The sequence below is a fragment of the Austrofundulus limnaeus genome, unplaced genomic scaffold, assembly GCF_001266775.1.
Source record: "Austrofundulus limnaeus strain Quisiro unplaced genomic scaffold, Austrofundulus_limnaeus-1.0 Scaffold16, whole genome shotgun sequence".
NCBI classification, from domain to species: domain Eukaryota; kingdom Metazoa; phylum Chordata; class Actinopteri; order Cyprinodontiformes; family Rivulidae; genus Austrofundulus; species Austrofundulus limnaeus.
Genome location: NW_013952418.1, coordinates 749,553 through 762,121, shown reverse-complemented (window position 1 = coordinate 762,121; position 12,569 = coordinate 749,553). Strand labels below are relative to the sequence as shown.

The window sequence follows — 12,569 nt, the reverse complement described above, 5'->3', positions numbered from 1 at the left end:
CTGGTTCTGGTTCTGGTTCTGGTGTTCTGTCCCTTTTTATTTTGTCCCCTCTCATCAGTGAGTCGCAGAGAATTTCAACCTCTTCTGTTTCTGTCTTTGGTTACAGAACCAGACGCGCACCACGTTTTTTTTCAGGTCCAACTTTTCGGCGATGGCCGCGATCTTCTCGGAGGAGGGCCGCGGCTGGACCGCGAAGTAGGCCTCCAGGGACCTCTTCTCCGGGGCCGCTATAGAGGTCCGCTTGCGTTTCTTTTCCCCGCCGTTGAAAATGTCCGGTTTGCTCATCTTCTCGCGCTGCGCGCCCTCCGCCTCCTCCAGCCAGGCCTGGAGGATGGGTTTGAGCGCGATCATGTTGTTGTGGGACAGAGTCAAGGACTCGAACCGGCAAATTGTACTTTGGCTCAAGGAGCCCACGCCGGGGATTTTGAGGTTCGCCAGGGCGCTGCCCACGTCCGCCTGGGTCACCCCCAGCTTGATCCTCCGCTGCTTGAAACGCTCCGCGAACGCCTCCAGCTCGCGCGGGTCCGTGTCCGAGTCGTTGATGGAGGGCAGGCCGGGGTTCGTGAGGCCCGGGCCGCCTTGGCCCGGCCCGTGGTGGCCCGGCAGCAGCCCGTGGTGGGTGAGCGACGAGTTCATGCTCATGGCCTGGTGGGAGAGGTGGCTCAGGCCGTGCATGTGGGGGTGCGCGTGGGCGGAGGAGGTGGAGATGAGCCCTCCGCCTCCGCCGCCGCCTCCACCGCCGCCCCCGCCTCCGCCCGTCCCGTCGTGCGCGCTGGACATGAGGGTGAGGGACGGCGAGCCGATGTGGTCCATGATGTCCGGGGGCTCCAGGTTCTGGTGGTGGTGGTGGTGATGGTGGTGGTGGTGGTGCGCCAGCGGCACGGTGGACGTGGACGAGCACGGCACGGTGCTCATGGTGTGGTAGGTGGCGTCCGGCTTGAACGGGTGCGTCTTGCCCTGGGACACGGCGATGTCCACGGCGGCCAGAGCCTCGGCGCGCGCCAGCAGGGTCTCATCCAGGCTGGCGAAGATGTTGCTCTGCAGCTGCCGGGAGAACAACAAAAACAAACAGGGACAGAGTCATGAACATTCATGGGAAAACAACAAAACTACTCTGCGCGCGCTCACCACAAAGATCAGAGGAACGCATGAAATAAACATTTTACGCGCCTCTTTGGATGGAGCGTCTTGTTTTTACGCGCGTCGCACCATGAAAAAAGTGTCAATTTACAAGAAACTAAAAGGAAAAAAAACTACCTGAGCTGATTTACCTGTGGAGTCTGCAGACAGGCTCTCCTGATCGCCTCCGAGCTGGAGTGCAGGGTGGTGTACTTGTGCTCGGGCAGGGAGGGATGCATGGCGAAGTGCGCCTGTTTGCTGTTCATGGACATCATCTTGGCGAGCTCCAGTTAAAGTGCACAAAATAAAAAAWATATWAAAAAAAAACAGATAAAAGCGGCGGGGGGGAAGCCAGAGTCAGACACAGAATCCCGGTAATGATGCGCTGCAGCGCGCGCTCTGTAGTGCGGCAGCCTCGCGCCGGAGATCACAGAGACGCCTGCAGACTCTCAGACGCGCTCCTCTGTCTCCTGTTTCCTCTCTCTGCCGAGGATGAGAGAGCCGCTCACACCTGAGAGCCTCAGATCTCGTCAGGGCTCGTGGCTTTCGAGCTGCTCTCGCGAGACACGAGCTGCCAGAACCAGTGAGCGCGCTGACGGATAAAGACCCGCGCAGCGCGGACAGGTGGGAAACATCTGGAGACCAAAAACCAGAAATAAAGTCAGGAGGAAAATACAAACTGAATGATGCAAAAAATATATTTTTATTTTATTCAACAAAAACAAAAAAAATGTATAAAATGTGTAACATTTTGAGAAAAAAAATAAGCATTTGATGGAACAAAAACAGTGTTTCCCCTCTGAGGAACATCTGGAGCCATCCAGGACCTGAAGAGACAGGTCTGAAGGTTTTCTAAGCACTGAGAGGACCAGTTCTAGAAGGACTGAGCAGACCAGGTCTGGAGGTTTTGATTGGAGAGTTCCAGCTGTTCAAGAGTCCTGGATGGGATCAGATTTTGTAAAACCTGCAGATACTTTTACTGCGATGATGACGTTTTTCCAAATACTACCCAAGCCAGAGGCACTAATGCACCCCCATACCATCAGAGAGACAGGCTTTTGAACAGTGTGCTGATAAAATGCTGRATGATCAGTTCAGATTATAATACACCTGAGCACAGATGCACAGAAGGCCTCCTCCAGGTCATGGGGCGGAGTCTTTACCTGAGGGGGAGGAGTTCAGGTGTGTCTTGCTTGATCAGGACCTCAGTAACGAGGGCGTTACTCCGGTCAGTCACGATGAAGAAAGATTTGAGTCGAAAGGCAAAGATCTGGATTTACTGGTCGGTCTTTGTTCCAACCCTCACCCAGAAAAGACTGCTAGCTAAAAGTAGCAAAACAGTAGCTAAAAGCTTAGCATGAGACGACAAAAAACTGAGCCGAAGTGGATTTCAAGTTTCTGAATGGATGGAAGGTATCTGATTGTATTTCTATGGGCAGAAAATAAATGAATCAAATATGATTCATTTTATAAAGTTTAAAAAAAAGTTACAGTAATAAAAAGTCGTTTTCATCTGCTAAATGAGCCAAATGTTTTGATATAAACAGCTAAAATAGCACGAAGAATCAGTTACAGCAGATTGTAAAAAAATGAAAATTAAAAAGAATCAGTTTTTATTTGTTTGACCTCATGTGTTGGACCAGCCTCAGATCTGTAAATCATTTGTGTGTGTGTGCATGCGTGTGTGTGTGTGTGTGTGTGTCTGTGTGCGTGCATGCGTGTGTGTGCGTGCGTTCACCACCTGCTCATTACAACCTATTATTGCCAAATGAGTACTAAACAAATTGATTTAATACATCACCAAACCTTGTAGAGTCTTTACACAAATTAATTAATCCCAATAATTTAACACTTCATTAATTCAAACCTCGGCGGTTATCCAATTAAAATTTCATGTAGCAATTAGAGGTATGTGAAATATACACAGTATTGTTAATTATGCATCATAAATAATGTGTTAACTACTCGTGTGTGTGTGTGAGGTCCTTAAAGGCACAACCATTTCTACTTTTAATATCCACCTATTGTTAACTGTCATTTAATTATGTGCAAAGGTTTTAATCCACACTTCAGGGGGCGTGGCTGTGTGTGGGTGTGGCCTGACTCAGGTCCACCTACGTCTTTGACAAGCCACGCCCAGTCCAATAATATGTTTCATTCTTTTATTTCTTTGGGTTGCAGAGGCAACAAGTTGACCACAGCTTTGGCTGTTTTACTGTAAAGATAGTTTTAAATATTTTAACAGAAATTTACTGAAGTTAGATGTACACGATTGTTGTATAAAGGTAAATTACCATAAAAAGATTTACAATGAATTTATGGGTTTTTTTTACAGTAATTTACAGAGGTGGGCATGCTTCTGCTAATCAGCTAATGGATATTAGCGGAACTAATATTTAATTTAGCAGAATAACTTTTTCGCTAACTTTGAAAACCATTAACAGACTAATTAACTTTTACTAAATTAAGTTTTGGCAAATTTAAGTCTGCTAACTGCTAACTAACAAGCTAACAGTTTTGTGTCAGTCACCAGGCTTCAACTGGAAGGAGATGAAGGCTGTGTCCAAAACGGCAGKAYGGGTCCTCCGAAGGCCGAATTCGTCGGCCGCATACGTCACAGCGCCGCGACGAAGGACATCCAAAACCGAAGACTCCTCCGATGCGTCCGACAAATACGTCCTTCCTTTGGTCCGAATCGAAGGACAGGTCTGATGGATCCTTCCCGGCCCAGCGTATCCCATAATGCATTGCGGCCCGACCGGAGATTTTTTTATGCTAGTAATGGCGGACGAAGCGAGAGCAAAGAATACATTTCAAATAAAAATATGGTGATGTAAAAATAAAAAAAATTTAGCAGTTGTAATTCTAATACTTTTATCATTTGTATGGACATGTTTTTAAATATTATTTTTTCGTCATAAAAAACGCGAAATAAACATGTACCTACAGCGGGTCAATTAGTTCTTCAAATGTTACTTTTAATTTAATTTTATAGTTTTGTGATATTAATAATGCTAATGTATTGATATTTTTCTAATTTTGATTTAAGTTTGCTTGTTTAGCGTCGTCACAGTTGCTAGGTGACCAGACGTACGTCGGGGTAAGGAGGGGAGGCTAGACCGTCCAAATTCACAGCCTCTTTTTTTCCGGTCTTCCCGGTCTACCAAGAACCCGGGCCGCCGCGACCGGGTAGTCTGGGTCCTCCGGAGGACCTGGCCTGCCATTTTGGACACAGCCGAAGTCTACGCATTTATCCTAGCGGTTAGCAATTAGCTAATAGCTAACTTACAAACTAACAAGTTTGTAAGTTCAACTAGCCTGTCCTGTCTTTGGGGTTAGCAATTAGCTGTTAGCTTCTACTACTATTTCTATTCAGTGTTTATTGTCATATACAGTACAYAGATGAAACGTTTCCCTAAGCAATGAAATTGTTACTTTGCCGATTTTTTTATGTTTACATTATTATATTTTTATTTAACATATTCTTCTTGGTTAATCATGCCTACCACTGGCTGTGGGTGTTTCAGTGGTAGATTGTCTGAAGAGATTGTTTATTGATTTAAAAAATAAACAGGTTAGAGTCTCTGCAGAACAAAGCAGGACTAATTTACTGGATTTGAAAATTTTACCTTTTAACTCAATTAAAACCACACGCATAACGAATGACTTGATGGCGTAATAATGATAATTCAGTACAACCAGGAAATATACTTTGGAATAAAAACTTTACRTGTTTTTTAATCTAAGGTTTAAAATGAAACCAAATGTTGAAAAGAGTATCTTGGGGGTCCTCCAAAAATTTCACTACATTGTTAATTTGGTTTTTATTTTTAAAAATACATGGGGAACAATGAACTAATAAACAAACGTAATAAACTAAACAAAAATATATATTCCCATGGCATTTAGAGGTTGAAATGACAATAAATTATCTTTTAAAACAGCGTGGGGTTTATGAGGGGGGTCCCTGCAATTCTTTTTGCCATYGTAAGGGGTCCCCAGACCTAAAAAGTTAAGAGTTTCCCTGTTTTAAACTGATCGACTCAGAGGAAACTGAAACACAAGCAGATTAGAACAAACAGTGATGAGGAGGCAGCTGTTGTAAGAAGGTTGATGGTTCAATTCCCAACATAAACTGGGAGGAATTATTTCCATCGAAACAGCGATGGTAAACTTTAAAACTGATAAATAAAAGGTAAACAGTGGCAACAATCAGCTCGCTGGTTCGATTCCTGATTACCCTGAAAATGTTTAACAAACGAGCCAAACTTTGTCTTATCGAGAGAAATAAAGTAAAAAATAATTTTTTAAAGAGTTCTGTCTGAGGAGCTCAGGATGGAAACATCAATTTTCAAACCCAGTAATTTAAAAAAAAAAAAGCCTCGCAGTAACAGCAAAGGCTGCATTCCATTACGAAATACTTCAAAGTAAACCTGACTGTGAACACACAGAGAAATAATCAGTCTCATCTTTTTATTTATTATTTGTTTTACATTACATCATTTCTTTATTTCTCAACACACTAAACATCAGACGGTTCTTTCAGGATTCCACAGATTCACAACAGTTCATTTTAGGTTTGAATCCAAATAAAACAAAACATCTGAAGACAAACAGCTTCGGCTGGAGGGAAAGTTAAAACAACGGTTTCTCTTTGTTGTTTCATGACTCTGTGCACAAACGTGCTCAGTGATTTAAAAAACGCTGACGGTGCGGTCCAGTTCCAGAGTTCAGACGGKTTTTTTTTTATTCGAGTCACATGAGTTTGGAGAGTTTGGTGGGGCTGGTTGAGCTGAAGGGGCTGTGAGATTTACGTTTTGTGGGCTGGCCGCTCGCTGCAGCCCTCTCTCTCGTCGTGTTCACAGGATTACTGGAGGAGGACAGGGGGTCCGCCTGGTCCTGGAGCCGGGGAACCGGACTAAGGGGACTGGAGGCCTCRTCCAGCGGGTCGAACAGCAGATCGAAGGACAGCTCTTCGGTCTGAGAGGATCCTACGCTCCTCGAAGGCCCAGCTGAGAAACTGTCGCCTCGAGTCTCTTTGGGTTCATGGTCCGAGTTCTYGCCGGGGTTCTGGTTCTGGACCGCGGCTCTAGCTGCGTCGCTCAGGCCGGTTTGTGGCTCCGGGTCCAGGAGAGGAGAGGAGGCCAGGGAGAGCTGCGAGCCCCGGCTGCTGGAGCCGTCTCCRTCCAGCATCATGGAGTCCAGCTCAGAGATCTTGTTTAGGTAGGCGGCGTCCATGGAGGCCTCGCTGGCGCTCTGGAAACYCTCCGGGTCTTCGCCCGACGACTCCTTCGCCTCGTGAGATCTCTGCCACGGACCCCAGAGGACGGCGTCCCCTCGGGGAAACTTCTCCGGGACGCCGAACGCGTTCTTCTCAGGAGACTCGTGGAAGTCGAGCCGCCTCAGGAACGAGGCGGGTCTGAAGGAGACCTTCTTGTTGCGGAGGGCAGGACTCCTCAGGGTCAGGGAGCGGAAAGCAGAGGAGGGAGTGGAGGGCTGGAAGTCCGAGGAGGAGCTTTCAGAGTCCTCGTGCTTCTGCCCTCCAGCCAGGTCCTGCTGGAACTGGGTCCCCGGGTCGCAGATGGACTCCCTCTCGCTGTCGCTCAGACTCCTCATCATCATGCTGATCTTCTGCTGCTGGAGGACGGATTCTGGTCCAGAACCGCCGGTGCCGCTCGCCTCCAGCTGTCTCTTCTCAGCCTTTTTAACCCGGGACTCCAGGTCGTCCACGTACTGGTCGCTGCGCTCCAGGGCCCTCTTCAGGTGGTCCACGTCGCGCTCGTACTGCTGGATCTTGGCCTCCAGCGCCGCCACCGTGTARCGACCGAACCTGAGGACGGATCAGAACGTTTAGAACCCAAACCAGGAAAAAAACAAGCWTTTAACTCAAATACTTCCTGGGTTTTAAATGTAGCTCATGCTCAGAGTCTTTTGTGTCGCATTTTTATTTACAGCCTGTTTTCCTCTTAAATTAGCGTTAGCTGAGCCAAATTCTGAAGAAAATCTGCCAATGTGACAAAATGAGTAAAACTGTGGGTTTTATGCAAAGTTTCTTAAATATAAAGATGTTTTCTTTGACTTTTTGCATTTGAGTGAGATGCACGTCACAGGCACTTTAAGTATACCAAATATATAAAAGTGTATTTCTCTAAATGTACTTTTGTTTACCAAGTACACTGAAATAAGTATACTAGGAGTTTACCAACAAGTATACTTCTTGGGACTAAACTTTATGAAAATATACTCRGAAGTCTACTGAAACTTATCTTTTAAGTATACTATTAGTTTATCAAAGTACACCTGAATGAATACTAAAAGTAATCTAGGTATATACWAAAGTATACACTCACCGGCCACTTTATTAGGTACACCTGTCCAACTGCTCGTTAACACTTAATTTCTAATCAGCCAATCACATGGCGGCAACTCAGTGCATTTAGGCATGTAGACATGGTCAAGACAATCTCCTGCAGTTCAAACCGAGCATCAGTATGGGGAAGAAAGGTGATTTGAGTGCCTTTGAACGTGGCATGGTTGTTGGTGCCAGAAGGGCTGGWCTGAGTATTTCAGAAACTGCTGATCTACTGGGATTTTCACGCACAACCATCTCTAGGGTTTACAGAGAATGGTCCGAAAAAGAAAAAACATCCAGTGAGCGGCAGTCCTGTGGGCAGAAATGCCTTGTTGATGCCAGAGGTCAGAGGAGAATGGGCAGACTGGTTCGAGCTGATAGAAAGGCAACAGTGACTCAAATAACCACCCGTTACAACCAAGGTAGGCAGAAGAGCATCTCTGAACGCACAGTACGTCGAACTTTGAGGCAGATGGGCTTCAGCAGCAGAAGGCCACACCGGGTGCCACTCCTTTCAGCTAAGAACAGGAAACTGAGGCTACAATTTGCACAAGCTCATCGAAATTGGACAAGAGAAGATTGGAAAAACGTTGCCTGGTCTGATGAGTCTCGATTTCTGCTGCGACATTCGGATGGTAGGGTCAGAATTTGGCGTCAACAACATGAAAGCATGGATCCATCCTGCCTTGTATCAACGGTTCAGGCTGGTGGTGGTGGTGTCATGGTGTGGGGAATCTTTTCTTGGCACTCTTTGGGCCCCTTGGTACCAATTGAGCATCGTTGCAACGCCACAGCCTACCTGAGTATTGTTGCTGACCATGTCCATCCCTTTATGACCACAATGTACCCAACATCTGATGGCTACTTTCAGCAGGATAATGCGCCATGTCATAAAGCTGGAATCATCTCAGACTGGTTTCTTGAACATGACAATGAGTTCACTGTACTCAAATGGCCTCCACAGTCACCAGATCTCAATCCAATAGARCATCTTTGGGATGTGGTGGAACGGGAGATTCGTATCATGGATGTGCAGCCGACAAATCTGCGGCAACTGTGTGATGCCATCATGTCAATATGGACCAAAATCTCTGAGGAATGCTTCCAGCACCTTGTTGAATCTATGCCACGAAGAATTGAGGCAGTTCTGAAGGCAAAAGGGGTCCAACCCGTTACTAGCGTGGTGTACCTAATAAAGTGGCCGGTGAGTGTATAAAGGTATAGTATTAGTTTATTTTTAGGTTCCTAAACCGTTTTTTCACCAAACTGACCTGTTACAAAAACTGACAAGAAAGGATTTAAAAACAGAAATACACAACAAATAAACCAATGAGTGAAAATGTACTCTGTGTACTACTACTATAGACTAAGTAGACTTTTAATACATTTTTAATACAAGTGTAGTGTAAGATAAACCTGGTTAAGTTTCTCTCATAAGAACTTAAAAAGTAAAGTATACTCTTATTTATTTATTTTTATGTTTAAAATTATTGTACTTAAAGGATATTTGCATATGCTACATTTTGGTAAGGGTTGTGTAAACAGCTTGTCTCACTGCAGTGTTGGTCCTGCACATTATTTACCCTCCTCCACCTGCCGTACTTTAGGAGTGAAGACGAGCTGAGTCCGTTTTTATTTTTACTACGGTTGGACAAAACYGTACGGTGTGCCGTTAACCGTTAGGAGAACTTCTACCAGTTAAAATTTGGCATCTCTGRGTCCATCCTCCATCTGCATCAGCTCCACGTTCAAAACTCACCTCATCGTTCTGATTCAAACKCTAAAACTGACTGAACTGAACCCTAAACTCTAAAATCAAAACAAGTATCACAAATATCACGTTCAGTGCCGCTCTTCAACTTTCACTTTTTTTTCTTCTTCCTGCAGGTTAGAGGTCGACTGAGGCATCAGCTGGACGATATTTTGAGCTGATTTTATTTTCTTGTATCGGCCCAAAATATACAATTAATTATGAATAGATTCCAGTGAAAAATAAATAATTAATTTAAAAAATGTTTTTGTGCTGCAGATAAAGTCTGTCAGGCAGCAGGAGTCGTTCAGAGAAATAAAACAGAAACTCGTGTTTGTTTTTCCCAAACGAAGCAAAACGAAAAAAAGGATTCTCACTTCTGAGGAGACCTGCTCGCCACCTCCGCCTTCAGCCTCAGGTTCTCCTGGACCAGGTCCACGTTTTGAGACCGCAACGCCTTGTTGGTCTGAAAAAAACAACAAACACCAGAATAACTTCACGACTTTAAAAAAGCGAGATTAAAACCTTCTTAGGCAGACGCTGTCGCCCCCTGGTGGCACAGAACGAGTACTTCAGCATTTTTGCTAGATTTGGAGAAATAAATGTTGGCAGTGAAGATGGAAGTTTAAAACTTTATCCTCATGCTTCATTAGGAGGAATTGATTAATCTAATAAAGGTAAATAATTAATTTAATTATTTATGCTTAACGTAAAGCTGAGGTTTCGCGGTGGGGACGGAGGGTCCTATACCTCTCTCAGCTTGTCCATGTCCTGCTTTATTTTCTCACAAACGTCGGTGGCAGCTTGCAGCTTGTTCCTCCACTCCTCCATCACGAAGGAGGAAACTCTTCGGTCGTCCTCCGGCTGCGGGGCGCTCACGCCGCCGGGGTCCAGGGCGCTCCTCAGCTGCTCCTCCAGGATCTCGTTTCTGGATTTGAGCTCCTTGTTTTCTCTCATTAGTCCATCGATCTCCTCCTGTCCGTGAGAAATGTTTATAAGTGTAAAATTCAGACAGAAAAAAAAAAGAATACGTCTTTTTATCTGAATTTCGGTCCAGAAACTTGTGAAAACAGGTGGATTTCCTGCAGTCAGCTGAACTTTCATCACTCAAACTCAAACTTTAATAATCTGGAAGGTGATGCAAGAAGAAAGCATTTTTTTTCTCTCTTTTACTTTAGTTATTAGTTCAGACCTTTCCAGAACCAGGACGTCCTCCTGGACCAACACCGTCAGCAGGAGGTTGGACCTTCAGATAAAGTTTTACTGAACTTCTTGAATCAGAGTGGATTTATTTGTTCTTATAAACCCTGCAGTCAGAGGACAACAGTCTAACAGTAAATCTGTGTTTTTAGGTAATTAAGACAGAATATATGTAATCCCCTCACATCCTGTGTGTTTGTGACGTCTACACATGACTGTGGTGGGGTCAAAGGTCTGCTTCATGCTGTAAACAAACAAACAGTTCAGTTAAACGACACGTAATGTGTTTCTGTGACCTCGTATTCCTGCAGAAGCAGTTCTGCTCTGGTTTTCCGCAGACGTTTCCTCATGGAAGGACTTTCGCTGTAATCGCCGTCGTTCGTCCCTCCTGCGACACAAACACAAACGATCAGCAGGAAAACACTAAAACAGCAACGGTTCAGCTTTATCTTTATTAAGATAAGCTGCAACGATACAGAAAATTCACCATTCGAAACAGAGAAATGTCCTTCTTAACTTCTAATTTACTGAACATTTGTTTAATCTCAAAAGAATCTAAGATTTTTTTCTTTCTTTCTGCTAATTTTATATGTGATTTGTATTTTTACATGGAATTTATTTGTTTGGGTTTTTTTTAAAAGAATTTAATAAAGTCTAATAATAATAATAATAATAATATGTATTGTTTTAGGTAAATGCTGACATTTCTTTTATGACAATCTGATAATGTGAACGTGTCGATGCAATCTTTGATCCACAATCTATTTTTTAAACCTGATTTAAATATTGGTGCCTATTTCAGTTGCACTAGTTTTAAATAAATTAATAACACAGACTCCTGAAAATTTCATCCAATTATCTGAAAAATAAAGACGTAATGTTCATTTATTGTTTTCATTGTTGAAACAGYTGAAAACTAAACAGTCTTAGTTGTTTCAAGCTCAATATAAGAACAGTTTATTAACTTTTATTTTGTTTTTGTCTCATACCTTCCATTTAATATAAAAGGTAGATTAATCCAAAATAAACAACAAAAATAACCTGTATAGACGATCTTTTCACGCTGTTCAGGACGTAATTATTTATATTTAATTATTATTCCTATAGATTGGTGAGTTGTTTCAGGTAAGGTGCCTGGACAGGTAGTTAGCAGCTGCTGTAGCCCACCTGGAGCTCACCTGTAGCCCACCTGGAGCTCACCTGGAGCCCACCTGGAGCTCACCTGGAGCCCACCTGGAGCTGTGTTTCTAAGTGAAGCTAAGGTTAGCTGCAGGACCCACCGATGATCTCCCTGCAGGGGTTCTCCTCGGTGATGGGCTCCCGGCAGGTGGGACACTGGCCGGCGTTCTTCAGCCAGGTCTCCATGCAGCGCGAGCAGAACACGTGGTGGTTGGCGCAGATCACCGGCTGTCTGACCTGGAGAGGCAGATTATCATCCAGTCATTCGGTTATTTGTTTATTTATAATCCCGGCCTGAGCGGAAGCAGCGCGGCGCAAACAAAGAGTCAACTTTCCCATCCGGCCGACTTAAACTCAAGGCTTTAAACCAGAACYCGGTTTACCTTTCCGAGGCAGATCTGACAGGAAATGGGCAGAGTGAGAGAAAGAGTCGAGTTCTGGTAGTTTGCGGCCATAACTCCTGCGAAAAGAAAAGAAAAAACAAACAAAACAGACAAACTCCGAGGAAACCCGCCGCTCCGTGTATTGGTTCCGCGCTGCCCGTCACGTGACTACGGAAAGCTCACGGGGCCAAAAAAGGCTCCACCGCTCAAAAACATCGCTGTATTTGACTCATTTATTAAACAAATCGAATAAGTTCCTTTCTAAATATTTTCGACACATCCAACTAAAGAACAAACATGTGTATGGAACCCAAACACTGCCTAAATAAATTAAAATCTGTTGAAACAATGATTGACAGCTGTCAACGGAGAAAACTCAGAGAGGTTAAATATGACAACTAGAGGAAGTCTTGGTCACGTGACCGTGTGATGTAATACAGAACAGGCAAGAGTCTGGATTTATCATCACTGTACATGTTGGCAACACAGTGGGGAAAAAAAGGACTGGAGATTTAGAAATAGTAAAAACTTTTAATAAATATATTAACGAAATCCTTATTAGTATATCAGAGAGTGTAAAAGCTAT

The 12,569-nt window shown here is 44.2% G+C and overlaps 2 protein-coding genes and 1 long non-coding RNA gene across 3 annotated transcripts in view; 1 reads left to right on the top strand and 2 right to left on the bottom strand.

The window, feature by feature from the left end:
- LOC106513957 (uncharacterized) overlaps nt 1-3,730 on the top strand; it is a 132,561-nt gene extending 128,831 nt beyond the window's left edge. The window contains exon 6 of the long non-coding RNA XR_001309851.1: nt 3,635-3,730. This is a non-coding gene — a long non-coding RNA (uncharacterized LOC106513957). The remainder of the gene's footprint in view (nt 1-3,634) is intronic.
- Nucleotides 23-1,835, bottom strand: pou4f1 (POU class 4 homeobox 1). Its single transcript, XM_014003022.1, has 2 exons — nt 1,272-1,835; nt 23-1,044 (listed from the first exon to the last, which is right to left on the bottom strand). Exons 1-2 carry the CDS (start codon nt 1,392-1,394, stop codon nt 55-57), a joined length of 1,113 nt encoding a protein of 370 aa, XP_013858476.1. The 5' UTR covers nt 1,395-1,835; the 3' UTR covers nt 23-54.
- A 1,845-nt stretch (nt 3,731-5,575) lies between the features above and the next one.
- On the bottom strand, nt 5,576-12,148 carry obi1 (ORC ubiquitin ligase 1). The gene is made up of 6 exons (XM_014003021.1): nt 11,984-12,148; nt 11,702-11,837; nt 10,718-10,809; nt 9,972-10,196; nt 9,599-9,687; nt 5,576-6,949 (listed from the first exon to the last, which is right to left on the bottom strand). Exons 1-6 carry the CDS (start codon nt 12,053-12,055, stop codon nt 5,875-5,877), a joined length of 1,689 nt encoding a protein of 562 aa, XP_013858475.1. The 5' UTR covers nt 12,056-12,148; the 3' UTR covers nt 5,576-5,874.
- Between the last annotated feature and the right edge of the window lie 421 nt (nt 12,149-12,569).